The 15,487-nt window shown below is 35.5% G+C and overlaps 1 protein-coding gene across 2 annotated transcripts in view; it reads left to right on the top strand.

Annotated features, from left to right (window-relative positions):
* The window catches only part of dip2cb (DIP2 acetate--CoA ligase C (putative) b), an 84,440-nt gene that overhangs the window by 51,673 nt on the left and 17,280 nt on the right, over positions 1-15,487 (top strand). For both annotated transcript variants that reach the window (XM_087241247.1, XM_087241246.1), the window contains exons 19-27: positions 640-779; positions 925-1,061; positions 2,966-3,174; positions 4,450-4,564; positions 7,500-7,701; positions 7,784-7,884; positions 9,720-9,800; positions 9,885-10,008; positions 13,394-13,515. In XM_087241247.1, coding sequence (XP_087097373.1) covers positions 640-779; positions 925-1,061; positions 2,966-3,174; positions 4,450-4,564; positions 7,500-7,701; positions 7,784-7,884; positions 9,720-9,800; positions 9,885-10,008; positions 13,394-13,515 — 1,231 coding nt within the window. The remainder of the gene's footprint in view (positions 1-639; positions 780-924; positions 1,062-2,965; positions 3,175-4,449; positions 4,565-7,499; positions 7,702-7,783; positions 7,885-9,719; positions 9,801-9,884; positions 10,009-13,393; positions 13,516-15,487) is intronic.

Raw genomic sequence — 15,487 nt, 5'->3', positions numbered from 1 at the left:
CAAGAATCTTACCTGACTCCCTAATATAAACAAAGTCAAAAGTAATCAAATAAATAGGCAGGTCACCCCTACACGCTCAAACTCTCAATAAATATTCAAGCATAGGATGGTCATCAATACAAAGGTGATTATTGTTGGTCGTCGGCCGAAGGGGTGAGGGAAACCCAGGAGCTCCACTCCAAACACCGAACGTAGCAGAAATGAGCTCTCAGATTCCTGCCGGAAGCTCCCTTTTATACAGGCCTCGTAGACCAGCAGCCAATCAGAGCAGGGAATCATTCCGGCGTGGGAGCCTATCAGACAGCAGAAAAACAGCAAGGATGCGGGACAAAAGAAAAAGGAGTACAATCCGCAATAATAATAAAAAAATAAATAAACTTCAGTCGTAACAACCTGGCTAATCTTTTATTTACTTTGGCTAAACTTTTATTTCTTACTTTTAAGACCGTGAGAATACATCTACTCCAACCAATCAAACCCAGCATTCTCGTTTTGTCAGGGCTTGTGGAGCCAAACCACACAATTCCATATTGTTTGTATGAAAAAATATCGTGTCTATGGTAACACAATATTCCAGCACCACATATGGACATGTTTATTTCTTCATCTGTTTGTATGCATGTGTTTCTTCTTCGTCAGGCCTCAGGAGAGCAGCTCAAAGCCTGCAGGCCGAGGGGTCCTGAGTATGACCAACTTGAGCCACGGGGTGATTCGGGTGGACACAGGAGAGAAGCTGTCCGTCCTCACCCTGCAGGACGTGGGCACAGCCATGCCAGGAGGTACAGAAACTACCAGAACGCCAATGCATTTTGATTCCGTTCCAATGTGTCCCTTATAAAGCAGCCTGTTTTCCTCATGCGACCGCAGAATTCATCAAACGGCTTTATGGCTCTTGTAAAACTGACTTTTCTTGGTGTCTTTCAGCGGTGGTGTGTGTCGTTAAAGTGGAGGGCGTTCCTCAACTGTGTAAAGCTGATGAGATAGGAGAGATCTGCGTGTCGGCTGTTGCAACGGGCACGTCCTATTATGGGCTAACCGGAATGAGCAAAAACACATTTGAGGTGTGAAAACGCACTTGCACTGAATGTAAACTTGTCACTGTGTTAAGATTATCCTTCAAATGTTTGGAGTCAGTCAATCAGAAAGGACATATTAGACATTAACTTTGCTATATTCATAGAATGCTGAAAAAAACTGTAAAGATATGGTAATATAACAATGATTTAGAGAATGAGATCAGCATGTTGAAGTGAATTCTAAAAGATCAGAACTGAAGGAGATGGCAATTTAACAGAGCAAGGAAATTTTCACAGTATGTGTGATAATATTTTTTCTTCTGGAGAAAGTCTTGCTTGTTTTATTTTGGCTAGAATGAAAGCAGTTTTTAATTTTCTTAACCATTTTAAGGTAAAAATTATTAGCCCCTTTAAGTTATATTTATTCGATAATCTACAAAATAAACCATCATTATACAATAACTTGCCTAATTACTCTAACCTGCTTAGTTAACCTAATTAACCTAGTTAAACCTTTAAATGTCACTTTAAGCTGTATAGAAGTGTCTTAACAAATATCTAGTAAAATATTATTTACTGTCATCATGACAAAGATAAAATAAATCAGTTATTAGAAATGAGTTAATAAAACCATTACGTTTAGAAATGTTTTAATTATTTAATGTGTTGAAAAAATAATTTTTATTATCATTTTTATATATCTTTTTAAATAACATAATATTATAAAATATATATACACAGTGTTTTTTACAGGTTTGAAATATACTTGCGGTGGTAGCTGGATTGAAACACATCCGGTACCCAAGGCACATAAATGGTTAAGTACATGTAACAAAAATAATGTGATTTTTAGCAATATTTTTATTTATTAAGACACTGTTATACACCAAGTCCTTTGAATGGTTTAAAGGTTTAAAAAATTATATTAAAAATTAAATTAAAAAAGTTAATTATTTTTCTTTTTTTATGCTATTTAGGAGCCATCTGTACACAGCTGCTCTTTCTCTCATTGGCATGACATTTAGTATAGTATTGCCAAAGCATTTTAGATATATATGAAATATGTAATACTGTATATCAACATCATCAAATTAGTAACATATATGAGAAATAAATTAAAGGAAAATTTCATAAAAACACAACATCTCTACAATGTCTAATATTTAATAATAATTCATTAATAATTAGAATAAAAATTGTAGATTATTTAAGTAAGGGAAATGAGTTGATTGACCATTTCTGATGGTGTACATATATTTAGCAGCCAATATAGATGTCATTTAGTCTCCTCCAAAGTTTTTTTTGAATTGTTTAGATTATAAAGTATGTATAGTAAAGAGCCTTTTTATTTTTCCATGGTAAAATTAAGATTTAAATTTTTAGATTTGTGAAGAAACCTTTTAAATCTTAATTTTACCATGGAAAAATAAAAAGGCTCTTTACTATACATTTAAAAAATATATATATTTTGTACGTTACTTATTTAAAGTAAGCCGAAACAACACAATCCTTGATATTTCATTGGGACAACTTAATTTTTTATGTTCAATGTACATACATTTCTTAGAAGTGTTAAGATAACTTAATTTGTGTTGGGACAAAATGAATGAATTGTGTGGAACCCTGCGTTTTTTACAGTGTATAAGTGGTTTCTGGATTTATTTATTTGTCTGTTTAATTCATCCTAAATTACTTCCATTGTATAATTTTAGCTTGTCCGAATGGTTTATTTATAGAAATAATCAGGCTGAAGCTGGTCTAGTTGGTTCATTGCATCAGCTGGTCTCTGTATAGTAGGACAAGATGGTAAAAAAAAAACTCACAATATACAGAAATAATTCACTATATACAGATACTATAATGCTGAATTTATACTTCACTATACTGTACTGTATGTGTTTCAGTGTGAGTTTTCTGTCAGTAAATGTGTGTGTGTTTGTGTGGTGCAGGTTTGTCCAGTGGCGTGTGACGGTGGATTGGTCAGTGACTGTGTGTTCGTGCGGTCGGGTCTGCTGGGGTTTGTGGGTCCAGGCAGGATGATCTTCATCTCTGGGACACTTGAGGGACTGATGCAGGTCGGCGGACGGAAACACAACGCTGATGACATCATTGCTACCGCTCTGGCTGTGGAGCCCATGAAGTTCATCTACAGAGGAAGGTGAGTGGGTCAGAGACAAAAAACGTCACTTTTTTTGGTGTCCACATCAAAATAAAATAAATAAAAAAGAGATTTTAGATGCCGTTAAATACAAATTAAAGGAACACTTTACCTAAAACCTGAAAATTCTGTCCTCATTATTTACTACTTAGTTGTTACAAACCTGTTTTTATGTTAGGTTGAACACAAATAAAGCTGAAAACCTGTAACCATTAACTTATATAGTATCTGTTTTTCATACTATAGATGTCAGTGGTTACAGGTTTTGAGCTTACTTCAAAATATCATCATTTGTGTTCAACAGAAGAAAGAAACACTTGTAATCACTTGAGGGTGAGTAAATAAACAGTAAACACATTTTCATTGTATTTTGGTGAACTGTCCCTTAAAGTGTCTGCTTAAAACTAATGGTTTTAATTAACTCATCCTAAAGTGGTTCCAAACTTTTATGAGTTTCTCTTTTGTGTTAAAAAAAACTGGCATTCATTGTAGGAACAAAAAGAAATATGGAAGACAAACTGAACAAAACAAAAAACAAAATGAACAAATGGAGGGTGACCGAATGATAACACAATCCATTTTTTGGGGGTAAACAATCTCTTTAAAGCAGGGGTGTCAAACTCAATTCCTGGAGGGCCGAAGCCCTGCACAGTTTAGTTCCAACCCTGCTCCAACACACTTACCTGTAGGTTTCAAACAAGCCTGAAGGACTCAATTAGTTTGATCAAGAGTGTTTAATTAGGGTTGGAACTAAACTGTGCAGAGCTGCGGCCCTTTTGGAACTGAGTTTGACACCTGTGCTTTAAAGGTTCAAGACACCCTGGAGTACTTTTTTGAGATTTTAACAGATTTGTGTGTGCTAAGCATCAATTAAGACAATGTTAGCTGCTGTCAGCTTTAATTGTGAGGAAAACTAGGTAATTTAAAGCTTTTGTCAGCTAATTTATCTTCCGAATTTTAAAATCATTATTGGGGCAGGAACCCCTCCTCTGCTCGCAGCGTTTCACGCCCATCATGAAGCATTTTCTGAAAACATTCTGAGGTAGACTTGAACCAAATGAGGGGGTTTTCATGGGGGTTTTCTCCCATCATGATTGGCAGCAAAGGTGATGACGTCACACGGTTTAATGGAGATTGACGTCTTCACTGACGAATGGAATACTGAAGTGTTCGATCCTGAGAATTGACACAGAGGGAGGGAGCGAGCGAGCGAGTGAGAGAAAAGGCATTGTAATTAAACTTGCTGTATAATTCATCTGAATAATTTGTGTGCAGGACGGTGGTGTTTTCAGTGACTGTACTGTATGATGAGAGGATCGTGCTGGTGGCAGAACAGAGACCAGATTCCACTGAAGAAGAGAGTTATCAGTGGATGAGCCGAGTGCTGCAGGTACACAAACACAAACACAAACACACACTCACACACACTCACACACACACACACACACACACACACACACACACACACACACACACACACTCCCTTAACTAGACTCAAAGGTAAAGTTAGCCATGGTGCCCCCTGCTAAAAACAAAAGTGCTGTGCTAAGCAACTTAATCTAAGCCAAGCTGAACACATCTAATGTTTAATATACTATACAGTTATGTAGATCATGTATTTTGAAGATTTTACAGTGGATGTCGAAGCTTACCAGGACTTGACAAAAGCAGAAGCCAGGCTGTGTTTTATTGTAATGGCAAGGAAAAAATATGATCAAATTAAAAGGAACTCAAAAGACTTCTTAATTATACTTTATCTTTCTGTTTCGGACCGGACATACTATGATGGTAACTAACAGTTGTGCTGTTTTTGTTATTTTATGGAATGTGCCTTTTTGTATTCATGTAAACTACTTTTTATTCAAACGTTTTGGCTCAGTATGTTTTTTTTAAGTAAATGAATAATTTTATTTAGAATTGATGCATTAAATTGATTAAATTGATTAAAAATGACAGTAAAGACTTGCACTCTTGCAATAATTCCAGTAACTATTTTTTGTATAATGTATAATAATCAAATAATACTGAAAACACACACAATTAAACATCACAACTGTTTTTAATATTGATAATAATAAGAAATGTTTAGCATATTAGAATAATTTATTTTTCTTTCTCTTTTTAATGGTCTTTTTTTCTAAATGTTTCTTTTATACTGTACATGTGTAACAACTGCAAGGGTACGCATGAACTGGTCAAACCCTCAAACAGCCCCCAAACCTCACCAACACTCTAGGACACAGGTGTCAAATCTAGTTCCAGGAGGGCTGCAGCTCTGCATATTTTAGTTCCAACCCTGCTTCAACACACTAATGCCATGGTTACATTGGATTTTTCTCCCTATAGACTTCAATTCATACATACGCAAACGCATAAGACCAAAGCCGTGTCTCATTTCAGAGGCTGCATCCTCCTAAGGATGCACACTTTAAAGGTGAGTCCTTCAAAGTCCACACAGGCCGAACTAAGCATTTTGAAATGAGACGATCTAGCCTAGAGGAAAGATCTCGTCACCAGTTTTTTAAACATATTTACATATCCACTTAAAATAAACTTAATTCATAAATTTAAACCAGATTTTTCTTTAAAAAAAGGTTCTGCCGTTATCAGCGCGCAAAGAATCTTCTAAAGAATTAAATGAGACGACGCAGCGCACTTCGAATGCATCTTTCGGAGGATGCAGCCTCTGAAATGAGACGTAGCTAAAGTTTTGCAGTTCACTGCATTGCCAAGTCTAAGCTTGGTGATCTCTGGCCTGCGAAATCATACCACGTGACTGCGTGAGACCAACCGAGGAGAAAGACATGACCTCTCTGGACAGAAATTTTAAATATGGACCAATCGCTCACTTTTTAAAATGTCTAATCATCTTGTTTAATCCCGGCCCTTTTCGATGTAGGACAGAATTTCGCAAGCTCAAACTCTAGTGTGACTGCGGCATTATCTGTAGGTTTAAAACAAAACCGAAGGAATTAGGGTTGGAAAAAAAGTGTGCTGAGCTTCGGCCCTCTAGGAACTAAGTTTGACACCTGTGCCGTAGGAGGAGAATAAAACCAAGTAGATGGATGGAGGAATGGATGGATGGATGGATGGATGGATGGATGGATGGATGGATGGACGGATAGATAGACAGACGGATGGACGGACGGACGGACTGACTGACTGACTGACTTACAGATTTACAGACTGACTGACTGACTGACTTACAGACTGACTGACTGACTTACAGATTTACTGACTGATTGACTGACTGAATGACTGACTTACAGATTTACTGACTGACTGACTGACTTACAGATTTACAAACTGACTGACTGACTTACAGATTTACAAACTGACTGACTGACTGACTTACAGATTTATAAACTGACTGACTTACAGATTTATAAACTGACTGACTGACTGACTGACTGACTGACTTACAGATTTACTGACTGACTGACTTACAGACTGACTGACTGACTCACAGACTTACAGATTGACTGACTGACTTACAGATTTACTGACTGACTGACTTACAGACTTACAGATTGACTGACTGACGGATGGATTGACTGATTGATTGATTTATTGATTACAATTACATAAATAAATTACATTGTACCATACACAGGGTTCCCACAGGTTATGGATCAGCATAAAAAGCACAGAATTTTAAAAAGTGTATTCCAGATATAAAAAATCTAGGAATTTGATATTTTCTTGTCCAAGTTATGGAATATCAGTGATTTTTGTTTGGCAGTTGAAATTTATCAACCTCTCATTTAAATGCCGAATTTGCATTGCAAGTATGTCACATGTCATGTCTGTACTGTGTCTAAGACAAAGGTATCACACACTGGATGAACACTTTCTATAGACCATTTTGAGGGATGTAAACAAAAACAGTGGTCCCAATGTATTTCCTGTTTTAAATTTTTAATTTCTATAACTTTCAAGAATCCAAAAGAGTCACATATCAAAAAATAATGCAATGATCGCTGTTTTAACATGAAGTTATGATTGAATTTCCTCTTGTTACAGTTATAAAATAGATTGATAACAAGCAGGAAATGTTCATGAGCCAATGGCATGACCACATTGAAATGGTCTATATGCAAATATTATGTTTTTTAATATGCAGTGCAAATGACGCAGAAAAAATCTGTCCATGCAGCCTTGAAGAATGAAAGACAATGAAAACCCAATTAAAAAAAATCTATAATCTAACTTAAATATATCTAACTTAAAACTCTTGCACTTTTATTTTTTTTTTTATATATGATTACAGATATTAGTTGTGCACAAAATTGATAGTAATGACATCTCTCTCTCTGTGTTTTCAGGCTATAGATGGAATTCATCAGGTTGGGGTCTACTGTCTGGCACTGGTTCCTGCTAACACTCTTCCCAAAACCCCTTTGGGAGGAATCCACCTGTCTGAGACAAAGCAGCTGTTCCTGGAGGGGGGTCTTCACCCCTGCAGCATCCTCATGTGTCCTCACTCCTGCATCACCAACCTGCCCAAACCCAGACAAAAACAGCCTGGTACACCACTATCTACACCATCGAGCACCATGTGTTTGTGTTAAAGAGAAGGCATTGTGTGAAAGTACTGTGTTTGTTGCAGAGGTGGGTCCTGCCTCAGTGATGGTGGGGAATCTTGTCGCGGGGAAACGAATGGCTCAGGCCAGCGGACGAGATTTGAGTCACATGGAGGACAATGAGCAGGTAAAGTTTGTGTGTCTACAGGCTTTTTGGATCACTTAGGATATGATTATTAGGAAAAATATTATAATGTTAATATGAAAGAAAAATATACAGGCGAGAAAACATTTCTGTATTGTTTGCAGTGTCTCAGATCAAGTGTAAAATCATACTGTTACAAAATCATCATCGCCCAGTTGATAAATTTTTTTCCACATTTAAGTAGAATTTTATAAAGAAATTATTAAACATAATAAAATAATGAAAATTATAATAATAATAAAAAGTGCTTTTATACTTAACTATTAATGATGTGATGATAATAATAAGTATATTCAAATGTTTTTGTAATCATAAAACTTGTGGGGAAATTAAGAGTTTATTAAACATTGATAAGAGTTTTGATGCCACATTAAAATAATTGTCCATTAATTTATCTTAGCTTATGTATGTAAAACTTAAAAAAAAACTTCATGTAAAAATCCAAAATTGCGCTTGTTAAAGAGCCCCTAATTTGCATTAAAAAAGGTCATGTTGGGGTTTTGGGGGTCTCCAACAACAGTCTAATATGCATGCAAGGTCAAAAAACACTTTCATTTTCTTATAATATGTATTCATTTTTACCTAATTATCCCAACAACGCAATATGTGAATACAAAGAGTAACAAGCAACGTGGTGGGGTTACAGGTAACTAAACACAATCAAATACATATTTTGCAAGCAAGCGAAGACAATGGGGCAACCATTTTAATCGCATTTACACTTGTGAAATGGAGGAAGAAACTGATCCACTGTGTACTGTAAATTTCATCTCAAGCTCTGACAAAGTTCCATATGTCAATAGTCTTTTCTGCTCCTTCCTTTAACAAAGAGCCAACGAATCCCCCATTGTAAACATGTAGATTCCTAAAGCACTCGTCAGAAAAATTACAGGAAAACAGCACAAGGCAGGGGCTATAATGCTGAGGTATTTTTGCAGATCAACCGGGATCTGCTACAGTGTTTGTGAACGGGGCCGGGGGTTTAAATTTTTCCTGGGTCTGTGAGTGTAGCAAATGAGTGGGGCTTGATTTCCGTATTGACATCACGCCGTCATGCCTAAAGACTCGTTACCACGGCGATTTATTGGAACCACTATGAGCTGACTCTTTTAGAGATGTATCAATAGTTTTAAACACTGTCCACTTTCAGATTTAAGCCTAAGCTGGATATTTCACTTCACTTAGTGTTGTGTTGCACACTACATGGAAGGTCATTTTCAAAAACCTAGAAAAGGGGCTCTTTAACATTTAGTTAATGAACTATGAGTTAAAATTAACTAACAATAAACAACTTTATATTCAATAACTAATGTTAGATAAGATTATTAAAAATGATAATTAATGTATTGTTCATTGTTTGTTTGTGTAAATACATTAACAAATGTACCGTTTTTTTAAATAGATTTTTTTTGGCCGGATATATGATTGAAAATGTGTTTAAGCATAAATTCAAACTACAAACAGTTGATTTGAAAGGTCAACACACATTTTTTACACATTTTTCTGATTTTAAATAACTTTACATAAAAGTATTAGTCAACCACCTACTTTATTTCTAATAAAAGCATCAAACATTTTACTGATTATTTGTAATTTGCAACTATTTTACCCAATTTTACCCAATTTTTTTATTTAACCCAAACCTCTCTACTAATACGCTAATGAGAGTTGGTTTACATGTAGTTACATATAGTCAACAGAAGAAAGGAGAGCCTCAAAATCAAATGTAACCAGAAAACTTGCTTGCATCTTATGAAGATTTGTACAGTAAATCTGGCTTTTTTACTGATTGTATTTTTTCCTTCTGTGCATTGTAGTTTCTCTTTCTGTCGGAGATGCTGCAGTGGAGAGCTCAGACAACACCAGAGCACATACTGTACACGCTCATTAACTCACGGGTAACACGCACACCTCATCGTTTTCAGAAAATGAACACAAACACATGATATCCATGTGATTTCTGGTGTGTGGTTGTGTTTCAGGGAGCAGTAGGAAGTTCTCTGACTTGTCTACAACTGCACAAGAGAGCAGAGAAAATCGCCACTTTGCTTTATGAAAGAGGACAGTTACGAGACGGAGACCACGTAGCCCTAGTTTATCCACCAGGTAATTTACCTAACACTTTGATTTTCTGTGTTAAATTAGATTGGCAAGAATCTTTTTTTTTTTTTTTTAGATTCTAAAATGTCTGCATGTTTTGAGATTTTTCCCCCCACTCTCTGTATCTATTTAATTTATCTAAAAAGTTAATTTCAGTGCAGTTAATTAAAGTTAAAGGCTGAAATAATGTTAAACGTTTGCAGATTGAACCGAATCTGTTGCCTTGTGGATAGTGTCTTGTAGTGGGTCAGAACTGCGTTGTCGTAAAGAAGAAATATCAATTTACTCTAACCCTAACCCTAAGAGAATGAGTTGTCATGTAGTTGCAATGTAACTTTGTTGCAATAGTCATCTAAATGTGTTAAAAGGTACCAGTGCATCATAAAGCACTGTCGCTTTGGCGTATGATTTATTCATTCATTCATTCATTCATTTTCTTTTCAGCTTAGTTTCTTTATTAATCTGAGGTTGCCACAGCGGAATGAACCGCCAACTTATCCAGCATATGTACAGTATTACGCAGCAGATGGCCTTCCAGCTGCAACCCATCACTAGGAAATAACCTTACACACTCATTCAAACACATACACTACTGTCAATTAAGTTAATCCAATTCACCTATACCGCATGTCTTTGGACTTGCGGGGGAAACCGGAGCACCCGGAGGAAACCCACGCGAACGCAGGGAGAACATGCAAACTCCACACAGAAATGCCAACTGACCCAGCCGAGGCTCGAACCAGCAACCTTCTTGCTGTGAGGCAACAGCACTACCTACTGTGCCATCACGTCGCCCCGCGTATGGTTCAAGTTTGATTTATTTCACTTATTTATTTACAAACATTATAAGCATGTATTAAGTTTTCTTTATTTCTTCCCCTAATCAGTGGTTTAAAGTAACTAATTACAAATACTCAAACTACTGTAAATGAGTAGTTTTTCTCAGAAATTGTAATTTACCTTGTAGTTTTAAAAATGTGTACTTTTAATTTTCCTTGAGTACATTTTTAGTGGTGTATCGATACTTTTACTCCACTACTTTCCTTCAACCTACAGTCACTACTTTTTTTTTTTCTTGTCTATGGTTATTAGAAAAATCCGTCCTGTGATTCCTGTCCAATCAAATCACACATAGAAGGCAAATCGCATCATAATAAATAAATATACTATGTCTGGCATAGTACATCTCTGCCCTAATTACAGCCCAGTTAAGCTGTAAATAAATGATCACAATGTTTGCTGTCAGATCCGTAGTTAACAAACTTCACGCGCTGAGGGTAAAAATCCCATCTGTAGTCTTTTTTTCAGCTCAGATAATTGTAGTGTTTGATTAAATCAGATCCGCTACATCAGTCAGTCTGCTTCTGTGATTCGCATTGAAGAGTCGCCCACTTATATTAAATCTGCAGACATAACATTGGGTACATTGGTATTACTTTATTTTGATGGTCCCTTTTGTTGATTGTAAGTTACATGGCAACTACATGGCAAATCACATTAGAGTTTTAGTAGACTTTTAGGTTGAGATTAGGGTTAGTTGACATTTTTTTCTTATAGTCAAATGTCACACTAATGAGACGTTGCTGGCATGTAGCTGGAATATAACCTCTATATACAGGGTTCCCATGCTTCTTGAAAGTACTTCAGACATGTGGATTCAAGGCCTGGGAATTACTCTTAAACAAACACAGGTCCTTAAAAGTGCTTGAACTAAATTTGAAATGTAATTTGTTTATGAATTTATTTTAACACTTGTACTCAATTGTCAAAAACAGAATGAAAAAACTGAAATTCTTCAATTAATAGTCTTAAGTTTAAATCATGTGCAATAAAACTGACGAATAAGGCACAGTTTTATCAATATTTACGAAAACCACATTTGAATATTACCAGTATTCATTCATTCATTCCTTCGGCTTAGTCCCTTATTTATTAGGGGTCGTCACAATGTAATGAATCACCAATTATTCCAGCATACTGTATGTTTCACACAGCGGATACCCTTCCAGCCACAATCCAGTACTGGGAAACACACTCATTCACACACATACACTCATACACTATGGTCAGTTTAGTTCATCCAGTTCACCTATACCTCATGTCTTTGGACTGTGGGGCAAACCGGAGCAGCTGAAGAAAACCCATGCAAACATGGAGAGAACATGCAAACTCCACACAGAAATGCAAATTGGCCCAATCGGCCCTCGAAGTGACCCTCTTGCTGTGAGGCGACAGTGCTAACCACTGAGCCTCCATTACCAGTATTTAACTTAACAAATTTTATTAAAGTTCTGTAAAACTTTGAATTTTTGGAACTGTCAATTTTTTTAAATGACTCTGACCTTTTTACATTAATATTAAGTGTAAGTGAAATGTTAAATACAGTAAGGACTTTCATGGCACTACATATGCTGGGATATGAATTGCTAAAGTGCTTGATTTAAACTTAATGGTGCTTTAAAAAGTCATTGAAAGTTCTTGAATCTGCATGAAAGTGTGGAAGCCCCGTGTATATAATATAGCTAAATATAAGTATATATACATATAACTAAATGTCTAAAAGGGACCCTCAAAATAAAGTGTTACCAGTACATTCAATTGAACATATGACATTACCATCAAACACACCACAAATAAGAATGAGCAAATGTGCAGTGAAATACAGTGTGTTTTGCTATAATTCTAATGATATTTTACTACAATGTCTAGTAATTTTAAGTTACTTATCATATATGAAAGTGAAAAATCATATTTAATGTTTTAATGGGTAACACTTTAGTTTATGTCACAATTCATGGTATAAACAGATCATTAGCTTAAACTACTAGCTTAATAAACTTCTAATTCGCGTTAGTTAATTATTAGTTAGTAAGGTAGTTGTTAGGTTTAAGTTTTGGGTAGGATTTGGGATGCAGAAAAATATCATACTTTATAGCTACTAATGAGCAGTTAATAATAGGCAGGTAATAAGCCAGTATTTAATATCATTATGTGTGACCTACACTAAAGTGGTACCTTTTAATGTAAAATTTACTTTCATTTTGTACCATCTCTTATTGATGACATTGTTGTTATAATTATGTACACTATGTAAAAATTAATGACAGAAAGTCAAGGCAACAAAGGTTTTTATGTTGCTTTAACTTTATTTCAATAATTAACCAGGTTTTAATTCGTTTGTCTAAGTGATACAAAGTTTAAATTAATATTTTTAGGCAGTTTGGTTGATGTAATTCGATTCAACAAAATAATCGAAGGCAGCTAGAATTTTTTGTGTAATAAGTTTTTATATGCAGTGATGAAGCCATAATAAGTTGCTGATGTGGCTTTAAATAGACAAACAAACAAACAAACGTAAGATGTCATGTTTGTGTGTGTGTTTGTGTTTCAGGTCTGGATCTGATCGCTGCGTTTTATGGCTGCCTGTACGCAGGCTGCATTCCTATAACCGTGCGACCGCCTCATCCGCAGAATATCTCCACTACACTGCCTACAGTTAAAATGATCCTAGAGGTGAGGACAAACATCTGGCAGCCAAATGAGGCTCTGAAGGACACTGACAAACAGGAATGACCCAGTTAGAAGGCTGTTCTTGAATTTACAGTACCATGGATTTACTGTAGTAGCAGTAACTGATCCATTGTATTATGGAAGGATAGGGATAGAAATTTTATTATTAACGTGGACATATGAAGAGATGCAATTACAGTAATTTAATTTTCATAACTTTCACTGTGGAGCAAAAATATCTTCCTTTAACTTGATGTTTATTATGATAATTATCAATATCAACTAATATGATAAATTGTATTTGAGATTGCTTGGTCATATCACTAGCCATCAGTCTGTCTCAGATTCTCTAACTGAGTTTTGGTTTCTGCAAAGCACCTGCCTTTGAAAAGTCCAGAGTGTTCTGATTGGCCAGCTTCCCAGTGCTTTGTGATTGGCCAAATACCTCAAAAACAAACAAAAGAAGTAATATCCCTTACCATAATCACCAGTATTAATGCTCAACTTGAGGAAAATATATTACTATGGGGAGTTTTTAATTTTGTGACTTGTCAAAACAATAAATGGTAGATGTTTGCTGGTTTCAGATGAGTATTATTAGCCCTTATTATTATTATTTTTAAAATTATTATTAATAATATTAGCAGTAGTAGTTGTTGTAGCAGTAGAAGTAGTTGTTGTTGTAGCAATAGTAATAGTTGTAGTAGTAGTGGTGGTTGTTGTAGTGATAGTAGTTGTAGTTGTTGTTGTGGTGATAGTAGTTGTAGTATTATGTGGTGGTTATAGTATTATTTGTTTTAGTTGTAGTAGTAGTTGTTGTTGTAGTAGTAGTAATAGTAGTAGATGTTGTAGGAGTAGTTGTTCTAGTGGTGGTAGTAGTAGAAGTAGTAGCTGTAGCGATAGTAGTAGTAGTGGTTATTGTTGTAGTGGTAGTAGTGGTTGTTTTTGTTGTAGCAGTAATCGTAGTTGTTGTTGTTGTACTGGTAGTAGTAGTAGTTGTTGTTGTTGTTTTAGTGGTAGTAGTAATAGTACTAGTTGTTGTAGTTGTACTATTAGTAGTAGTTGTTGTAGTGGTGGTAGAAGTTGTTGTAGTGGTAGTTGTAGTATTAGTAGTAGTTGTTGTAGTAGAAGTAGTAGTAATAGTAGTTGTGGTGGTGGTGGTAGTAGTTGTTGTTGTAGTAGTATTAGTAGTGGTTGTAGGAGTAGAAGTTGTTGTAGTGGTAGTGGTAATAGTAGTTGTTGTAGTAGTAGTAATTGTTGTTGTAGTTGTAGTCGTAGTTGTAGTAGTTGCAGTGGTATTAGTAGTTAAAGTAGTTGTTGTAGTAGTAATAGTAGTAGTTGTTGTAGTTGTACTATTAGTAGTAGTTGTTGTAGTGGTGATAGAAGTTGTTGTAGTGGTAGTTGTAGTATTAGTAGTAGTTGTTGTAGTAGAAGTAGTAGTAATAGTTGTTGAAGTTGTAGTAGTTGTGGTGGTGGTGGTGGTAGTAGTTGTTGTTGTAGTAGTAATAGTAGTGGTTGTAGTAGTAGTAGTAGTTGTTGTAGTGGTAGTGGTAGTAGTAGTTGTTGTAGTAGTAGTAATTGTTGTTGTAGTTGTAGTCGTAGTTGTAGTGGTAGTAGTAGTTAAAGTAGTTGTTGTAGTAGTAATAGTAGTAGTTGTTGTAGTTGTAATATTAGTAGTAGTTGTTGTAGTGGTAGTAGTAGTTGTTGTAGTAGTAGTAGTAGTAGTAGTTGTTGTAGTAGTAGTTGTAGTAGTTGCAGTGGTAGTAGTAGTTAAAGTAGTTGTTGTAGTAGTAATAGTAGTAGTTGTTGTAGTTGTAATATTAGTAGTAGTTGTTGTAGTGGTAGTAGTAGTTGTAGTAGTAGTAGTAGTAGTAGTAGTAGTTGTTGTAGTAGTAGTAGTTGTAGTAGTTGCAGTGGTAGTAGTAGTTAAAGTAGTTGTTGTAGTAGTAATAGTAGTAGTTGTAGTATTAGTAGT

Source organism: Danio rerio, chromosome 2, assembly GCF_052040795.2.
Source record: "Danio rerio strain M-AB ecotype USA chromosome 2, GRCz13ab, whole genome shotgun sequence".
NCBI lineage: Eukaryota > Metazoa > Chordata > Actinopteri > Cypriniformes > Danionidae > Danio > Danio rerio.
This window is presented reverse-complemented; position numbering and strand designations above follow the sequence as displayed.